This window comes from Rhyacophila brunnea, unplaced genomic scaffold (genome assembly GCF_057557595.1).
Source record: "Rhyacophila brunnea isolate RB1 unplaced genomic scaffold, BYU_Rbru_1.0 scaffold_3, whole genome shotgun sequence".
NCBI classification, from domain to species: Eukaryota; Metazoa; Arthropoda; class Insecta; order Trichoptera; family Rhyacophilidae; genus Rhyacophila; species Rhyacophila brunnea.
Window position 1 is genome coordinate 36,557,178 of NW_028232965.1, and position 21,793 is coordinate 36,578,970.

General features: G+C 33.3%; 1 protein-coding gene across 10 annotated transcripts in view; it reads left to right on the forward strand.

Annotated features, from left to right (window-relative positions):
• Positions 1-1,818: 1,818 nt before the first annotated feature.
• LOC147068296 (NAD kinase-like) overlaps positions 1,819-21,793 on the forward strand; it is a 64,246-nt gene continuing 44,271 nt past the window's right edge. For 2 of the 10 annotated variants that reach the window (XM_085953269.1, XM_085953272.1), the window contains exons 1-2: positions 1,819-1,890; positions 7,872-8,059. In XM_085953269.1, coding sequence (XP_085809395.1) covers positions 7,929-8,059 — 131 coding nt within the window. In that variant the 5' untranslated portion in view covers positions 1,819-1,890; positions 7,872-7,928. Of the gene's footprint in view, positions 1,891-2,230; positions 2,264-7,701; positions 8,060-17,544; positions 17,714-18,496; positions 18,595-20,351; positions 20,702-21,793 lie in introns of those variants that run through there. The other 8 variants (XM_085953268.1, XM_085953271.1, XM_085953270.1 and 5 more) reach the window with 7 other exon arrangements.

Here is a 21,793-nt window from a genome sequence, read left to right on the forward strand (position 1 = left end):
CCTTGATCATAAGGCCCATACCTACTTCAACTTTACTGATACGGGGCTCAATAATAATCGATTGTGAAGTTTATAGCCAGTACATTTAATTTAGTCGTGCAATCTTTTCGTGTGTTTTCGGTCAATTCGTTTGCAGTGTAGTAATAGTATTACATGTAGGCTGTATGTCTCTATAAGTTATTCAATAAAACAGATAATACCACAAGTAGGCGAGAGATCAGCTACTTTCTGCTTAAGAACCGTGGTCCTTAACTTTCATATGAAAATATTATTATTAACACTACAAAGAGTTTTTATTGTCATTTTGATTTGAAAATTCATCGGTTTCTCTGTGATTGAGGGCAACAATTTTAAACAAAATACGCTACGGTTGTATGACGTCTTAGCATGTAGTGCAGACTGCAGACGCGTTCTCTTATTAGTGCAGGATCCCATAGACGTTTCGTATACATAATATGCGGAACGCATTCTGACAATTGGAATAGGTTCTAGGGGTCACAAAGATATATAATCTGGATGTTGCCAGGCGATATTAGTGGTCAATTTTTTTTATTGAGGTTTTAATTATTTTTCTTATGACCCACCAAAAATTGTTCTGAGTTCTTCAATAAAACCAAGACCGAATCAGGGATTGATTGAAAATGCAATAATTTTAAAGGATTCAGCACAAGTTTATTTATGGAAAAGCTCATATGATCCACTATTTGAGTCTATTGCTTTCCTACAACTTGGCTGTGAGTTACTAGAAAATAATTTTTATCCAAAACAGATGACGAATGAACCTCTACCAAACTATTTAGTTAAACCATGCAAATGTAATTCTAACTGCCGTACATTATCATGTAGTTATAAGAAATCGGCTGTGACATGTATATCATTGTGCAAATGGGTAAGTAGTGTTTGTAAAAACTGTGTTCATGATACTTAAAGTAGTTTGAACACTTGACTTGTTGTTTCTTTTTTTTTTTTTTAATAAATGTGTACTTAGTGTGGTTAGTGGTTATCGTTATTTTGGGTTATCGTTATGTGGGGGCCATGCTTGTAGATGTAAAAAGATGTTTAAAAAAACCTTAATTTATAGAGATGGAGCCTAAATGTATGAAATATAAGCAAAAAGGGACATCTGGTCCACTGATTAAGTTGGCTACAAGTGACTTTGCATTGCAGGCTCGTTTGCAGAGAACTTCACACTACTGCTATGCTATAATATGTATTTGCCAATTAGCAGGGCGTATGAAAAACAATCTGTAATGATAAGTAGATAAACAGCCACTTACATTTCGGCATTCGTATTTAGTTAAAAATCCTGTAAAATTTGTGTAAAACATTTTTTTGATTACACTCGAATAAAGTCATTGCATGAGTACGATAATCGGAATGGAAACTGAGCGATGTTGCATGCGTTTGCTAAATAATTTCAAATGCCAAACAGAAAAAAAACATATAACGCTTCTTCTATTTAAACTCGAAATTCTTTTATCTTGTTTGTATTTGTAGCTGTATTTTCTCTCGTACATCAATTATGTATACAATCGAGGTTTTTCATTTAAGGCTCGATTCGCTAACACTCAATTAGGTTTTATGTCTCAAAGAGGAATCTGTGCGTAAGATGTTCACAATCTCTTCGCATGGGGCCCTTAATAAGGTCCGATGTTGCAAAGGCCTGCGACAGATGTTCAAAATCACCTCTCGCTCAATCAGTTACCGTCACAGTCTTTCACCGGCTTTTATGGTGGTAGGAGGGTTAAACTGCCTCTCGCGGATAGAATAAAAAAAATCTTGCCACTGTTTTCGCCGCGCGATTCGCGAGGAAACGTCAGTGAAGTCGTGTATTTTTGGAGCGGCAGGTCGCGATCCTTGTACCCATTCATTCATTGTTTATTCGGATGGGTAAAGACCATTCCACGTAATGACTCTGAATACTCCCTCATTCGTCTCCGCATCACTAAATTATTAAACTATTTAAAAATCAACTAACATGTGATAGGGATTCCTTATTATTTAGTAGGATCAACATGTATTTTATTGTTAATTTAAAATAAAACGTGTGTTTAATATACTTTATGTAGATATACATTCTCACTATCATTGGAATCTGTACGTGAAATGGAGTTTACTCGTTTATTTGCATAACTCAATGAGAATTTTTTTCATCTCTACGTCAATGTTGTTTTATTATTATTAACAATAATTCAAACGTGCCATTAAAGATCACCTGTTTAATAATTTTAGTACGAAGTTTGTGTTCCGCGTTATTGGTACGGTAAGATTGCTCCTGAATACATATTTGTTTACGCTAATATTATTGTTTTTATTCCTATATTTATCTACAAAAGTAGATGGTAGTCGTATAACTTTGACTAGGGACTGATTATACCAGCCATTTTAATCTTTGTCGTTTCAATAATATTCGTATGACATAGGTAAATATTTTTTGTGGATGTTCATCTTAATATTCTAAATACTAATAGTTCAATGTATTTGGCTGCCTTTCTATGTATGTGCAATAATTAATGCGATCTGTCTTATATTTGGTAAATCAGGGTCGTAGCTAGAACCAAAATTTAGGTAGGGCATCAGAATTTTGAAGTAGAGCGCCAGTTTTGTGTAGGTGTTTTAAAAAATAGCCTTTAGAACCTCATTATATCACTTTTTTATTTGATGCATATAAACAGCTACGACAAATAGAAATAAACAAATAAAAAACGTTAACAATATTCAATTTAGTCTTGAATTATTATTAGTCATCTTGTGGAATTTTCGGAGTTGGTTTTAGTCGATATCGTTTTTATCTTTTCGTTTTCATTCAAATGCAAGAACACTCAGCCTGCCATTGTCTCGTAAGCCATTGACATTTTTTGAGGCTTATCAGGTGTGGATTTAACCATCCGTGGCCCTATTCGCATCACCAATTAGACGCATCATAGAAAAAATAATTTATTTTAATTTAACTACATAAGAATATAGTGTAAGCACCCGTTTTTTTTAAATCTTCATATTTTATTAAATCAATGCGATCAATACGTTCTCGTTAATTTTTAATGCTCTCATTTTTCTTCGCATCATCATATTGATTTAATTGTTTTTTTCTCCTCTCCAACTCCAAAATAATATAACACAGTCTGTGATACATTAGTTAGTGATTACCACGTAAATATAACTATGTTAATACATAATTTACAACAATTGTTTTATTTTATAATAATAATAAATAAATAACTCTAAAAAATAGCGTCGGGTTGAAATGTATAAAATATATATAGTAGATAATTTAATCATCTAGTGAAAGCATGTCCAAAAATAAAAATATATCAGACGTGTATATTTGACAAGATGGGGATGTGAGGATGATCCTTACGAACCCCGAAGGTAGAGCTGCCCCTTATTCATAGATGAAGGCCTTCTATAGAGAGTTCGTACAGCCTTATCACAGACCGTTTTAATTTATTCCAAATGATATTTTCTTTTCTTTTCGAAAAAGTTCCAATTCTCCGAAGTCCGAAGTATCATTGAATATATTTTTATGATTTTGTGGAACTCTCGTCTTTTAAATAGTATTCGAAATTGTCTACCTTTCTTGAATTTGTTATGGCTGAAAAATAATAAATTGCAATCCCGAATTTGATTTTCACATTTTTCACAGTAATTTTCTATAAGTACTTATTTAATTCTTGAATTCTTACAAAATGTGGATATCACTGTAGGTAGGTGTGTTAGCTAATTTATCCCTAGCTACGTCCTTGCTACATTTGCATTATAACATGCATGTTTTGATGCAAGTACAAGTCAAATATGTAGTATTATTTAATAAAACAATAACATTAATTTGGAACAAATAAAATATTCTGGGGTTATTTTCGCAATGCTGCACAAGTTTTGGAATCGACCCTTTTCAGAGAATCCAAAATTGTGTTAAACTTGCTTACGGACTTACGGTTTTGATAGATTCGTAGAATACAAAAAAATATTGCATTCGCGATTCAAAATGACATATACCTAACTAAGTTATAAGTCATTCTTCAAGTCTTATTTAGACGTCAGTATATAAGTACTTGTTCCCTTGTTCCAGCATTAATTTCTTTTCATATATGTAGGCTCCTTCTAGTAGAGAATGATTTCTTTAAAGTCTTTGGTGGTAGCTATTTGAGATATATCACCGTAAACCGTTATTCGGTACCTATATATATATATATATATATATACATAATATAAGCAGTAATTACATACGCCATACCTAATAATATATTATAAGAGAGAGAAAAAATAGCTGGACGAAGACCTCTCCCAGCTCTCTCCACTCTTCTCGGTTCCTAGCTCTTCGCTGCCACGTACATCCACTAAACTTTAGGAGTTAATCTATCCAACAGGGTTTAGAGCAGCGATACTCAACCTGCGGCCCTTTAAGCTTTTATGTGCGGCCCGAAACACATTTATTATCAGGAATTTCGTATATCTTGAGATTCGTTTCGACTTTGACGCACAGATAGTGACACCCGAAGAGGATTGTCATCATTGCGGCTCTCGTGGTGCAATGCGCAAGGCGCTGGCCTTCCATCACGGAGTTCTGGGTTCGATTCCCAGTGAGGTCAAAATATATTTACATAATCTAATATGTAAATTCCTCAAGCCTGGGAGTTTTACCACTATTATTGGGCTTCACGGCCTGTTGTGGTGTTTAATAAAGAAACATATAAACAAAAATCACCAGATCTGGTATAAGAGTGTTGCTATTGCACACGATTAATTTAAAAAACACGCATAATTTTTTAAATCTCAAAAATGTTTTGTAAAAAAGGGGGGTTTCATGATTTTTTTCGTCACACCAGTAGTGATGCGACCCGCGTTACTTTACAAATATATGCATTTGGCCCGAAGAAAAAAAGGTTGAGTATCATTGTTTTAGAGCGTCCCTGTGGACGTTTAGTGCCACTTGGGTACCACTGTATGAGGGCATTTGTCCAGCGGTTGTCCACTCGCCGATCCCAGTGCTCTTGTGGTCTCACATCGCATACTCTTGGCTGCTTCCTTATCTATTGATTTCTTATATTCATAATAGCTATCATATTATATTCTTTAAAACCAGAAAGCCGTAAATGTATTACCAATAAATGTGTGAAAAAAAATAAACTGCGTTTTCCCGAAAGTGTTAATTTTGAATATATACGTACTTATATCAAATAAGTATTAATTTATGTAGTCTAGTGGTGAATAAATCGTCGAACGTGGGCGTCTATTGGATCGGGTTTAAGGCAACGTGACTTTACGTCGTTTTCTTAGATAAATGGGTTAATTTCTTCAATCCCACGCAAAGCTGGCTATAAAACTAAACGTCTTTCATATACTGGTTCTTAATTAAAATAAAGCATCATATCGTAGAAAAGATTATTCAAATGAAATAAATATCTAAATATCACGCTTAATATGTACACACAATGTTACATGAAACATACATAAATTATAATTCCATTATTCATAAGATAAAGAATGATCTACGACGTCATAATATAATATTTTTTGTTCCAGTTCCAGCATTCCCCCATTTTCTTTACGTGTGGATGTGTAATTCTGAATAATGCGTTCCTTTCATTCTTCCGCGGTAGCTATTCGCTAAAATTTTGATAAGAAAAAAAATATTATTCATAGCGATTATGCTTATTAATTATTATCTTCAGAGTTAGTGTGGAATGATCCTTTTCTCCACGGCTTTACCGCATACAAAATGTATCATAGTTCATTTCAAACTAAAGAGTAGAGATATGTTTATGATTAAAATTTGATACTTGCTAAAATCCTCTATATTTCCTTCAAACAATCTACCATTGAAGGATTCGGTATAATTTCATCTCCATGCTTCATACGCCTGTCACATTTGTTGTATTAATTATTAGAATATTAAAATAAAAATAAAACAACTGATATTGTTCTTAGTTTAATTTTTCAAATTTCGAATGGTACAATTATGACAGTTCCTTGTCTATTACAATAATGCCAAATGGTCCAAATATACCTAGGACATAATAATATGATGTTATTAAATTTATTCAGACAAGTCACAATATGTTTCATTATTATAACCAATAATGATTAAAAATGTATCTAGTAACTAAAACAATAACTTTCTGACTATCTCTTCGTAATAAAATTCTAATAATATACTAAATTGAAGGCGTCCCCCGAAAAGGGGTCTATATAATACATCATGTCAAAAAGTGATTTTATTGACTAAAACGGGTCTATACCTATAGCATTGCTCACGTTATTGGAAAGTTTTATTATTTTATCTGCCACAGTTTTTGAGATATTAGCAATACTAAAATGGTTACCGTAGAAGAGGGGTCTATATGATTTATGTTATTATCCAAAATAAAAAAATTGTCAATGGTAAAGAGATCTTTGATGAACATAATTTTATTATTATCACAGATACTCCAAAAGTCCACATGATCGAATAAAACGTTTTTTTCCTCTCCTGAACAATTTTGTTTTTGCATATAGACCACTTTTCGGGGGACGCCTTCAATTATAGAATAGGAAATATTGTACAGTTTAAAAATATTACTTAGATTTTTTTTAAATTGATAAATAAATTTGAGAAATATTTGAAATTATCCTTAGGTATATTTCTTACTTTTAATAATATTATCTAATATTATATGAACATATTGTATTAGTTTTATTGTGTTATGAACACAAAAACTGTTTAAAATAGAGTTTAAATTCAAAAGTAATCGGTAATAAAAAAATATTATGGTGCATTAGATATTGTATTTTTTAATCATGATTCAATGCGTTGCCCATTATGGGAACACAGTGCATTGGAATAGAGTAGAATGATTATTATATTATTAATGCCATGAAAAAGCTAAAAATTGTATGTATTATTACATTGTAAACATTAGAAAGAACGCCCAATCAATTGGCTGCAAACATTAGCCGTTTTTTCACACTAAATTAATATTCAAGCAAACGCGAACGTGTCCGTATAAGCTTCATACTATTGTTATATTTCCCAATGTCATCATCAACGAAAAACTGTTTATTTTCTCAAATCGAAACAAATTAAGTAATATTATTGTGTGAAACGAAATGTACTAAACATAGGTATAATACAATGTCAATAACCATATAATGTTCTATGTGTAAATAAGAAATATTTACACATTTTTGGTTTGGCATTTAGTCAGTGTTGTGTCGCGCTAAGACTTGCCGCGAAATTGTTAAATTATATTAAAATAAAATTATTAAATTACAAACATTTATGTATAAGTTGACCAGTACAGTTGACAGTGTTGTTATAAAAAAATTTTTTAATTATCTGTCATTACATTGTTTTATAATTAATTATAAAACTGTAATAAAGTGACAATAAACGGTGGGTACATTCGGGATGTGCATAATCCCTTGAAGTTACAAGTTAACATAATAATAATATGCATTATGACTGAACTTATTTGGATAAAGTCGGTACCTACTACCTATATTCGTAGTCGTTGAGTTAATTATAGTGATTTCTACTTATTACGTTTCTATTGCCCAAGGTTAATAAAACATATACTTATAATTATAAACAATCTATAACTTAACCATTAATTTATTGATAATAATTAGGTAAGTACATATTGTGTTTAATGTAAGTAGGTAATTATATTTTACAGTAGTCTATGTATCTGGCAGTGATTAAATTTGTAATTTCGGACATAGGATAAGTGAAATGAATAAGTGTATCCAATTAAAACAATGTTAAGCCACCACCGAAATTAATCTAGATCGAATCGTTCGGGCATTATTCGTACTGTAATAATATTGTGTTAATCTAGTAACCTGTTTTGATTTATGGCATTCGGCGGAACTTACAAAATTGGATCACGAAGTCGAATGCTCCGATTGTGAGATAGTTTCGGTTGTCAGTTTTGGTTCGGCTACCGAAGATGAACGAGCACGACCTGATGATGGCCAGGGCGATGGTGGCGGAATCCAACGAGGACTCTCCGGGAGGGTCCCCAGCCCCCCTGCGAAGGACGTTTGCTACTCAGCTACAAGACAAGATGCGCACCTTCAGGTGAGTCATTTCATTACATTTTACACTCTTGCCAATCAATGTCAATATCTTCTATTTTATTATTCAAACCATACATTATTTTGATGACCAAATATGACGTACACGAAATAGTAAGTGTTTAAAAATGAAAAGTCATGTTTTATTTTTGTAAATGTTTACACTTTACATTGTCGGCGCCCAGCGGGAATATCGGCTATTTAATTTAAAAATAAAACGTAACATGTGCAAAACAATATTTTATAAATAGTATAAAACACTGAACCAGATGTTACTGTTTTCCAATTAATTCAAAATTCTTAAAGACTTATCTAATTTATAAAATAAGAAATGACGTATGGGATGCAGGTGATATTTTTTGCCACCGCCGTAACTAAATTGAATACCGGTGCACTTATAACCTTGTGAATAGGTGACGTCCCGTGGCCGTGGGCAGAGCATTCGTTGCATAGGGGCGGCACATTATAAAGGGAGGCGACAGAATGAACGGATAAAAATATTACAATTTTTGAGAGCAGTGGCGGTTTTCAATGAAGTCTTTGACAATGAAGGTTTCGTGGAAATGTTCTCATTTTCAGTAGACGCTGTATGGTAGGTATAACAATTTAATATTTTTAGTGTATCTGTATGTTATTATTAAAAAATCTATTTAATTCCATACAAACAGTTAGGTATTTTATACTTACAAAAATGGATCGATAATATTTATTGAGATGGTAATTTCATACATTCCGTGTCTTCTTTGACATTTCATATAAACATCCAAAAGTACTGTCTTGTTTTAAAAACTTGGATATACTAACGAAGAACATAAGTACATACACTCTTAGTAGATCCTCCCACACATAAAAATAACGATTACTTTTTTGATTTTTTTAATTTAGTTAAAAAATAATTTGACATTTTTAAAGTAAGACACAAGATATTATACCAATTCGAAAAAATAGTTGTTAATTACAAAAAGGTACACCTTAATATCGATAAACAAAATTATATACTTACCTAGTTATTTGCAATATCTATAAGTATAATATCACTATGCTAAACATATAATAATAATAAAATTACAAGTCTTGTGTACAGAAACGCAAACAAGCATAATAATATTATGGGGTTTTTTTTTATCAGGGACGGATTTACCGGTACATATTATTATGTGCGCAGGAGTAGGATTCCGCGTTGGCAAGAGCCCCAAATTAAAAAAATATATATTATATTAAAAAATATTAAGCCAAATTAGACAAATTTTTGGCAACTACATTTGAAAAATAATATGAAAATTTTTTCTTACAATATTAGGTACTTACGGAACTTTTTATTAGAATAATTAAATGCAGTCAATAATTTTGTCAGTCAGAAATACTACTTTTCTCTAGTGAATAACGAAAAAAATTTCAAATATTTATTGAGAAGGACACACTCTCTGTCTTTGGTGAAGTTTATAGCTGATAATCTAGATTATGATTGAAAAGACAATATGCAATAAAACTTACTTATAAATCATACTGAAGAGTGAAGACCTCGTAACTACTTTTAAAATAAAACACATGTATTATTGTGGAGGCAATTGACACGAGTCCGCGACAAGACCCTCTACATAGGATGTTGATATGTGATACATTAGTCGTAGAATTTCATTTTACGAGAAAAAAAATGAAATAATTACAAATTAGTGTGTACCTACTTGGAAAGATAATTATGAAATGCAACATTTTGGGTACCTACCTACATAGTTAAAATTTGTTAATATAAATACGTTTTTTCTTGATTTTTCTTCAATACGTGTTGTGAGTAGGGCATGGCCCCAACATCCTGAATCAGGCCCCCGGGCTAGGGTCTTTGGCGGCCCGCTTACCTATCGCTAAGGTTAAAGAAAGTGTGACACTCCTCAGTAGCGTTTTCCAAATGGTACTCAACGTAAAATTAAGGGTATTTTCTGCGATTTTTTTTACAGCACATTTGTGATATGTGTTTATCAGGCTATAACCCAGTCAGGCCCACCCTCTCTTCTGAGGCGGATCGGTAGGACCCTCGAATGGTTTAATCCACCCCTGGAATGTATCGGCTAGAACATTACTAGTCAAACTAGGGGGCCCTGGAGCTCCTGCCAGGGAAATAAAATCATATAAACCTGATCACTGGAGGTCGTGTCTTTCAACGGAGACTATGGAGCAAACCCTGCGAATTAGCATTTCAAACATTGTACCGGATATTGATTTATTATGTAAAATATGCAATCACACCTCTATCATTAGGTAAATTGTTTTTTAGGCTATAGCTGTAATAAACTTGAAGTTGATTTTTGTTTTTTTTTTTAATTTTTGCTTTACAAGCAAGGAAATGAATTAATGTTCTCTTATTTTTAATAAAAATGTACCTATAATAATAATTAATGGTAAATAAAGTACTGTTGGTCACTAGAGACTAAAATTTTTGGGGAGGGAGGGGAGGGATCTATGGATTTTTTTCTGATTTCGGGGGCAGTGGTATGAAAAAGTTTGAGAAGCACTGGGCTAGAATACCGAAACCTTTTATTTTCAATGTTAAAAGAATACTCACAGAATTTATTACAAAATTACATAAATACCTATTTTTAATTTCTATTCAAGTTTCATTGCAGTTTTTGATATTTTTTGGAAAGAAGGTAGTTGAGAGAATAACCTTGTATCAGGTTGTATCCAGGGCTACCCATTCCATACGTGCAAAATGTGTATTGCACAAGGGCAGCCAAATTTGATGGCCAGAAAATCCATCAAATTTATAAATTTTCAAAGATCACCGTCCTTTTCAACTATTATTAATATTACCTATAATATCCTTTGAACCGACCGAAAATCAACAAAAACTAGCATTAACTACTACCGATTGTAAAACTACTAACCGAACGTACAATATTTTTCATAGCTAAGTCAATTCGTTGTAAGTAGTATATTATAGTAGTACCTAGATACACATTTAAAATTTTAAAAAATATATATATGTACTTATAGGTATGTCTAAGCTAATTTTCGTCAATCCACCATACATACCAATCCAGGTTGTTATTTTAGTTTGCAAATTTTTAAACAAATAAAAGTATTTTTTATTAATTTGAAATTTTGCACAGATGCGGCTGAGTCATGTCATAACATACTAACATTTTTTTTATATATACTGTTTTGGTGGCTGCCCTTGTGCAATGAACATTTTGCACATAATATGTATGGGTCGGGCCTAATGGGTGCCGAATGCGATTTATGTTTTATGTCAAATACTGGTCACGATTATAAAATTTGTACATACATAGATAGGTGACTAATAAATGTCTTCATCTGTGGACTTAAATAGGTAGGTAGGTATATTAAAAACGAACAGCTAATCCTGCTGGTAAATAGGTACCGATGTGAAAATATTTCGCGCATCGACATCTCACATTGAGTTTAAAGTGAAAATTAATGAGTTTCAATATGTTTGGTCCGGATTTGAATAATTGCAGATATTGCTAATGAAGTACCTGATGGAAAAGATGAAATTTATACCAATAATAGGAATAAAGTGTCTACAGATTTCGATACATTTGTCTTATCACCAAAACAACAATGTAACTATTTCTGTCTGTCTGTTTATTCCGTTATAACTCAAAAACTACTGGTTTAATAAAACTTGCACAGTTTATAGACTATATTTCCATAGCTCGAAAGGTTCCAACGTTATAAAATAAAACTTTTCGAACTTTTAAAACTAAATAATGCATTTGAAACAATTCATCACGAGTAGGTAATGTCACCACCAGATCAGTTTTGCCAAACGTACTATAAGTATAGCACATACAATACTATAATTATTTTGAATCCGCGAAAAATGTAAAATACTATAATTTTATGCAAATATGCCAAAAATACTATAATTTTGAATGATTTCAGCTGAAAAATGTTCCTGTACTATACATAGTTTTTTTTCAGAAATACTATCATTTTTACCCTTTTGTACTATAACCTATAACCAGCATAGAAAAAGAAGCCGTGGAATAGTCAGGCGTCGTGCGGGTACATGAGTGCACGCAGAGCTTAAAATGACCGCAGCACCGTTCCGGTTCATAAAACCTGAGGATTATCGCTTTGTCTCGTGGAAATATTAAATTGAGCGTCTGAGCTAGATATGCTATATAATAAAAATCGAACACACGTATTTTTAGAAAATACACAGATACAAGTAGAACTATGTTAATACCTTAGTAGAATTATCTAGCGTTTCGGTTCATAAAATATTCCATTTCGACCGCTGGGTGCGCGGCCTAAATCCAACCATTGTTGATCGGGCGGACTTGACTTGACCTACGTCTTTGAAGGCGCTGGCTTGATTCCTATATTTCACGCGGACGAAGTCGTGGGCTACTGATATTATATTAGGTACATAAATATGTAAAATGCGATTTCAGTCTTGCCGAGCGTATTATGTGGTATAGCGTCGTGGGTCCCAGGTTCGAATCCTCGGTCTGGCAAGTACACATATTGTTTTTCAATTTATGTATGAGTCAGAGTATGGACCTAATAGGTTGAGCAAGTGGCTGACATCCATTTTTCGTAAAAACAAAATCTGTTAATACAAAGCTCCACTCTGTGGAGGTCCATAATGATCCAATTAGGATCGGACATGGTCGAAAGAAGACTGAATGCTGCTTGTTAAGAAATAATTAATTTCACTTTATCACATCCAATCATTCCAATAATGTTGAACATATTAATTATTTATTACAGATTCGTATCAAGATAAAAAAGGATTAATTTCCATCAAATCAAACATCGTGGCCCGGTACAATATCGTCAGGTAATAGTAGCACAGATTTTTTTTAATATTATAGTTGATTATCCAGCAATTAAAATGGACAGCAGACATAATTATTATCTGCATCCTCTCGCCAAACGTCTAAAATACATTTTATATGCACAGGATGTTGAGACATGGTCAAGTTTTTTGAATACAACATAAAACATAATAAACTTTCCAGCGCTCGAAATAAAAAAAAATGCGAACCGGAGCGCTCGATAATTTTTCGAAAATATTAACATTTTTTGTTATTATGACATATCTATTTCAGACGGCCAAATTAATTTTTCCAGAAGACGAAGCGATAAATTTGCCGATTTCATGAACCGGAACGGCGCTCAGGTGCGCCCCGGTTCATTTCGAGCCTTGAATCTTTCTTATTAAGTACATATAACGTTCATGGTGTTAATGCCTGTTATAAATTAATAATAAGCAACTTCACTTTTCGGCTATTTCATTATTAATTTCAATAGCAGGTATAGGTACATATAGTAGATACCGGGTGTTTCGAAAGATGTTGAGGATGGTAAGAAGGGTAAGCCATTTTCAAGAAAGCACATTAAATATTGGAATTTGCACACCCAACCAAAACGCTGTTAAATTTCAAACTGGATGGACACGAGCATGTACGCTCTGCCGCACGCAAACATGCACGCTCCCACAATCGCTCCAAGCTCCGCCACTCATGACACTTGCATTCGTTTAGCATCAATGACATTATTAATGGACGATGCACTCAGTACAGTAGCTAGCAAGTAAATTCACTCATAGCGACATTCGCACGTGCATAGGTAGACGTCACGCAATATCCATTATGCGATATCACGCATCGGGAATTTATAGCAATATCACCTTTATTGTAATGGCGTTAGAACAGTGTTTCTAGTATCAATGTTCGATTGAGCGAACCCGTTCGAACCGAACCATTCGGCAGACCCAACAAAAAGCATCGGGAATTTATAGCAATATCACCTTTATTGTAATGGCGTTAGAACAGATTATGCCATTCGGCAGACCCGACAAAAAAGTGAGTATCATTTTTTTTCCAGATGCTTCGTCCATATTAATGTCATTGTTTAGCATATTGTGTGTTTGACACGCACGCTGCACGCCACGCTCCGCAAAACACTTCCACTAACTGCCTTACGCAAGATTTGAGCATGTGGAAATATTTATGTATAAATCTACATTTAGTTTGCATGGGCCAACGTCAAGGGGGGGGGACGAATACCTAATATCAAACATAGTTGGTAAATATATAATACTTATGTATTTTGTCAACAGTATCCCTACGAGCAAAAGTCACCAAACGCCGCTGGTCATAACTTACTCACAGAAATGACTTGTCTAGTTACTATAGTAATTTAAAATGGTAGACGTATGTGATCTGAGCATAAACATTGCACACCTATTTGAAGCACGTGTATTGTTTAATCGTGTACTGTAAGATTATAATATCACTGTTATCTTATCAATATCAAATCAATATAAATATAACATACCTACATAATATTCTGTAAGATTAGGTAAACTAAAGAAAAACTTGAAATGTATTTGTTTTATAATATTATTAAATGCTTGAATCACAACATTACAGGGTGTCCGTAAACTTACGATGCACTTTCTTCATAAAATACGTACACAGTACTGCACTGAATTTTGAGTCATTAAAACGTTCAAATGTATTAAAATATCATTAATCAGTTCATTGAGTCAATAGATCTGAGTAAGAATCGACCTTGCGTTGATTTTTTAATAGAATCGGGTCAAGGGTGAGTATATACAAGAGAATAGTGATTTCTTGTAAATGTAGACATATTATGTAACGTTTTTTTCTGTACATTTATTGCTATCTCGATATTGTATTATTTTACGTTATATCGTTAGTTTTAGGTTCTTGCGAATGTAATAAATTTATTTATCATGAAATATTATTTTACCGGTGAAATTAATCGATGGTCGGGTACCTTACATTATACATTTACCATTTATTAAGAACATAATATTATGTCGTACGGGTACCTTACATTATACATTTACCATTTATTAAGAACATAATATTATGTCGTACAGTAGTACAAACATTCCCGTAAACGTAAACGATTGGTTCTATTGCCCGTTTTTACATGACCAATAGTATCGATACACATTATCGCAGTCTTATGTTAGCCGAGTCGCACATCTAAACAGGTCTCGACTGTAACAGCTCGAATAATATGTAGAGGTGATTTTCAAATTCTAGGTACAGTGAAAAATACAAATTATAAATTTAAGACGTTCACAGCGTGACATTAAAAGCAAAGAAATAGTATTAAAACACTGTAAAGAAAAAATAATTATAATATGCTGTATCACAAAAACAGTATAAAAAGTAAATAGGTACAAAAATTATAAAACATCAAAGCACACCGAATGATTTAAGTGAGGGTCCACTTTTTAAGAATTTATAAAACAACGACCAACTATCTCATCCTCGCGTAGGTGGAATATATCAACAACCGAAGCGATTTGGTTGAAAAGAGTTATTGCTCTCCCAATTATTGAGATCACCAATGGCAGGTTAGTTCTACACCTTGGGAGAACAAACAACCGATTTCTAAGACAGTTATCAGGGACACACAAGTCAATACTACCAATAATGGCAGAGTTCTCATTTACGCCACGTATCAATCTAAAGTCACAGTCTATGTTGGTATTCACAAACAACAGCTTAGTTAGATACTATTATTATGAATCATAAATCATCAATGATATGTCTATTATTATATACATTGCACATTGCGGGTCACTTAACTGTTGTGCTATTTTAAAAAACTATTTTATTTACAGCTCTTATCACACGTTCGATTAAATATACATTATTAAGGGCCGCAAATACAATTTATCGAAATATTAAATACACATTTTTATATATAAATACAGATTCGTTTCGGGCCGTACGAAAAAAATTATCAAAATTTAAAAATTGTTAGAAAATAAACCAGTGTTATAAAAAAATCCCCTATTGTTGAGTCGTGTGACTGTAAATTGAATATTCTATAACAGGGGATCTTAACCTTTTTTCGGTAGCGGGCGCATTTGAGATTTGGGATATTAGTGGCGGGCGCACATTGGATTTCTAGAAAATAAGATTTAAGTATTATGACGTGTTACATTTATTAAGTCAAGTATTTAAGTATTTATTTTAATTATTGCTGATACCTTTTGTAAAGGCATATTAATTTCGGTCGCGTAATTTTAAATATCTTATTAAAAATATATTCGCCTCTTGTTCGCTCTTGCATTGATAGTAACTTTAATAATTGTTCTTCTTTTACACAAAATCACACAATACCATCCTTATGCATAGGTACCTACTGCCAATTGCGCTGTATCAGATATATCGACTCGTCTAGTTGCAGTGAGAACCATTCACATTTTTCCATATTATTTTTCAACTGACTTTGTAAATCAGTTGACATCTTCTGGATTCTCATGGTAGTTGTGATGTAGATAACTGCACATCTTGAATTGCCGAAATAATTTCTCGTTTATTGAAAAATCCTTCAAACAGCGTATCGGCACCAGTGAGAAATTCTTTCTTTATTAATTCGCTGTCTAAAAATGTTTTTTTTATTTTGTGCCAACAAATGAGAAATTTTGAAGGAAGTAATGGTGGCATTTAAATTTTTATTTACACCGTTAGTAAAAAACGTTTGCTGTGTATAGTCCTGCTCCTGATTTTAGTTGATCAATTTTCCTTTTTCTCAACTCTGCCGGGGGCGCACGGAAATGGTTCCGCGTGCATACTGCTGCACTACTGTATACATACATCTACATTTTACATATATTATTCTAGAATATAAAAAATAAAAATTGATATTTGAACGAGCCATGGCTTGTGGAACGGTAAATTGCTAACATATGTCATAGGTATAGGACATAGGTAGTATCCTATACAGCATGACTCCCACATCCATGACATTTACATGGCAATTGAGCGATGTTAATACGTCTGGAATTCCCTTACGCATTATCTACCGGTCTCCGGCAACCAAGTAAACAGCAACCACGAGACATAAGAAAGGAAATCAGCATTTACGCACGTGGTTGCTGGCAATCATGGTTGCCGGAGACCAGTCGACAGTGCGTAAGGGGCCTTAGCCAACTTAACCATGCATCTTGAGTGTGCTAAATAATTTCAAATGTCGTAACATAAATAACGTAAATATAATGCTCCTTTTATTTACATGTAGTCCAAATTCTTTGTTGATGCCACTATTTAAGGAAAATAGAGCAAACCAAGACTTACATAATCCGGAAACTTCGCTAAATCGTCAATCTGATTCATATTTGAAGTGAAAGGTATGTGTGTAGGTATCTCTATTTCAGCGATTTTCTATATAGACGCAATACACTTTTTATATAAGTCAGAGATAATATTATAATCGGCTGTGTTGAGCATTAAACACGTGTAACTTTGCTTGCTTACAGAGATAAAAAAGATTTTAATGAATCTAATACTCTATATAATATAAGGTATTATGGTACCAACCTATAATTTATTTGAATATAGAATAATAATACCTATATAATAAAATACATATTATTCGATCGTCAACCAACCCTAGACTGTATCCCAGGTCGCTGACATGTTCTCAGTAAAAAAAATCCTTATCAAACGTGGCTCGGCAAAGATAACTCAAGCATTCTGTCACATATTTAGCAAGAAACACTCGTGTACGCTACGTTAATCTTTAAAAGTAATGTAAATTTGTTTTTATTGTCAATTTTTACTCATTTCCGAATGCGCGGATGGAGTCTCAAAAAATTATGCAGTGTGGCTTTGTGGAGTAGCGCTGCCTTTTATAGGTAGGTAGGCACCTACGTACCTATATGTGTTAATAATTTATGTTTTTATTGAATTTGAATTGTTTAGTACGTAGACAATAATGATAGTATGTAAGTAGTGCATGAAAAAAGTTGGTTTCTTTCTACTCATTTGCATTTCTATCGGTGGCTGGTATTTTTAAGTGTTTTTAATTTATTTTATTGTGAATCTTTCCTACTATTATGACGTGATAAATTCAATGTCGGCGAATTAATGTATTCAATATCATGTCAAAAGGTTATCGCCTTGTACAATTAAAAAAAATATGTACACACTGTACATAAACAACGACCGCTTATGTTTGATCGTCTAATTTTAGCATTTTTAGCTATCAGATCTAAATAAAATTCAAACTCAAAACAATTGATTTCGTTTCACGTCATTATAAAGTCATATAAATATTTTATGGTAAAATTACATATTTATTTATTTCTAAAATGCGCATTCATCATCTATGGGGACTTATGAGGATTTATCATAATACTATTCACAAATACATAATTATTGTCATCCAAAGCCGTATTGGTATATACATAAATAATTAATGTCTTTGTGTACACACTACCATTATGTGGTATTGATAAGTGTTATTAATAGACACCAGTATTAACGTTACTAGTACCATAATGAAGGGGTATTGAATAGATAAAATTTTGACGCCTTTTTATTTTGAATCTGTGTGTTGTGTATTTCCGCCCGTGATTTGATTTCCGTTCACTGACAGATAATTTGCGACACGTTGTGCTGCTATGTTCACACTTGTTAGTTTTATTATTCTGTCATAGGAGGGTGATGTCTGACATTGTTCTTCGTGCCAAAAATATTACTTTCTAACTGTTTCGAACAGTTTTTATGCTCGGCTGTGGGTTTAAAATTGTTGCAATATATTCGAGTGTTATTAAATCTTCAGATCCATCCATTGTCATAGTGTTCTTATCGGCTGGTGTTAATTTTGTGTCAACATTCCGCGTGTATATGTGTCACTTTCGATAACATAACCTAAATCAAACCTCTCCATCAATATTACTGTACCTTCAAACACCCGTTAAATTACAATACGTGGTATTCGGTTGTGAAGCGAGTCTGACAGCAAAGTTTATTGTTTAGTGTAGCTTGCCTGTTCCTCCGATTTCTAGTATGAATCATACGTGATACCAATTGGAATCCAGAATTTCATTTTAATAGTGATAGTGATTAGATTACATACTGATGCTCGAATATTGGCACAAATCATTAATAGTTGTGAGTCTTAAATAGGTATTCATTGTGAATCGTGTTAAATCATAAATAGGAATACCATGAATAATTTAGTATAACAGGGAACAACGCATAATTAATATCTTGATCCGGTGTACCTACCTAAATATTTCATCTAAATCATGTTGATATAAAATAAGTAAATTCTGTTTTTCGAAACCTGTAATTTTTGGCTGCTTACAATTTATTTTTATTTTGATTTGCAATTTATTAGACCGAAACGATTTTTTATCAATATTATTAGTAATGACTATAATTTTGATGAATAACGAATATAACTCACGTCCTAAATTCCTGAAAATTAATTGTTTGCACATAAAAATAAATGAGATAATAATTCTTTATCGACGGTGTTATTATATTATAGTCTCAAAATACCTACCTAAGTTTATTGGTGCTCTAAAATTTATTTCTTAACTTATTAAAATAAAATCCGACGTCCAACGAAATCATCCCATCTCGGATAACTGATTCTTTTGGGGATGTTTTGAAAAAAGGATTTTTTCAAATTATTGTATAAGTACATAATATGTGTAATATACATAATATAACACAATATTATTATTATGAATAAGTCGCTACTTTCTAGATCAGGTGTACCCAACCCGGGGGCCCTGGACAACTAGTAATGCATCCCATGTAAGCGAACAGCGAAAAATATACGACCTCCGTCCTCTATTTAAGAAGCCATTCTTTTATTTGCGTTGGTGTCCTTTAGATTAATTTTATTACCTTTATTTATTATATGATATATTATTGGGGTAAAATAATTCAAGGGAAGTAAAGAAAAACACAGACGAACTTTCTGGAAGAATAATCTTTTTTGATAAGTACCTAGGGTACAACAGTCAAAAAACCACTGAAATATCCTAAATGTTTTAAGTACCTGTGTTATGTTGCGGCCTAAGGGGATTCCTCTCAATTTGGCACCGTGAATTCAAACGGTTGGTTACCTATGTTTGAGTAAAAATGAAATAGAATTGCTTTAGTTAAATATTATAATCTTAAAATCAGGGGGTTAAGTGTGTTATTTTTGAACTCCCCATTTACACGGTAGATACGTTCCACGACCTTGTTAAAAAAAACGTGTAAAAAAAGTATACACTAAAATACGAGTACTTTAAAAAATCAAAGGTAACAAAAATTGTTCACTATGTTTTAACACATTCTGGCAAAATTGGTCTTCAACATGCATTCAGAGTTGATGGTTTTGCACCGTGTTATTTAGAAATCGTGTAAAAAGGGAATTCAGTGTACTCACATAGGTATTCATATTATTAAATAACATTGTTATGACATAACGTCGCGGTTTCCTCCAAAGGTTAATTACTATAGTGTAAGTCCTGTTTTTTTAATTAATAGGCTAGTGGGTTAGTGTAGCGACTGTGAAAAATTAAATACATAGGGTACTGAATTCTGGATACCTACTCATATTATTATATACTGTGAAGTAGGGAGTGTTTGGCGGTTTCACGTCGCGATGTTACATTTACCGTACGAATCCACCAGTTGATCCCTCCGGGAGATATTATAAACTAGTGATTGGAAATGGAATCACTATGGAACGGCTCCGACGTCGATCTGGCCACTCTTCGCGGAAGACAGACAGGAAGATTGCGCTTCGCTGCCCCCGCAGCCCAAGGATTGCTTACTTGCGCACCGGCCTGCACGACCCTCAGGCACCGTCGACGAACGAGATCAGGCACATGGCCGTAAGTTGAATTCCTCGATCTGGCAAAAGATATTAAAATAATTTCTTGATTTGTTTTATGTAATTTTAATGACTGCATTTTACTCCGATATTCACTTCACCGACTTCACCTACTTCGTCAAAAATGTTAAGAAAAACTTCATGAAGTAGTCTGTATTCTATAAGCTGGCGTTCACGTCACGTCGTTCGCGGACGGTGAGCATTGTGCCATCGCGTTCGATTGTTGCAAGTTTTCAATGGCCGGGAACGAGAGGAAATGCAGTGCTGAATGCTGAAGCGGGGGGGGGGGACCGTATGCCAGCTTATAGAAGACAGACTCTAGTCCTAGTCAAATCTGTTCGATCCCTGTCCTATTCAATTAAAAATATATTACATATACCTAGTTATTAAACTTACCATACGTCCTGATTTGACATTGTCCCGGTTTATGGTGTTATAGTAAGTATTTTCTGATCCACATACAAGAGATCGATAGTTTGAGTACTAAAACGCCATCTATTGTAATTAAAAATATATTATAGCCAGTGGCGAAGGGTGGAGGTAAGCTATTAAGATCCGACGTAAATAGTGCACACTAAACTTTGTAAGTCAAACGTATTTGTTTTCATTGTTTGGACCCCGCATCAGTTGGAGTACCTACGGCCTTATGGTGGAGAGGGTTCAGTAGAAATTTTGAAGACTCTTACTTTCGGCTGCATGGATATTATCCGCGACTGACTTTCTCTTAGGTATGCTTACATAATGTAGCTTAAAGTTTAGAAGGGATCTTTATTTAGCTACATATTTTTTCCGACTTATAGGCAGCGTAAATGGAAACTCTGCTATTCTTGGTGGTATTGGCCTGTGTGTCTCTGATAATTATCTTTGGAATCGGGGGCATCCGTTGTTTGTTCTCCCAATGTGCGGAACTAACCTGCCATTAGTAATGCCAATTGGGAGGGCAATAACTGTGTTTGATCAAATCACTTCGGATATTGATATATTCCACTTACGTGGATGAATTTAGGTGGACGTTGTTTTATAAGTTTTTAATATAGGTTCTATCAACCTAGTTCACTCTGTGTGCTTCCATGTACTTTTATTTTTCTTATTT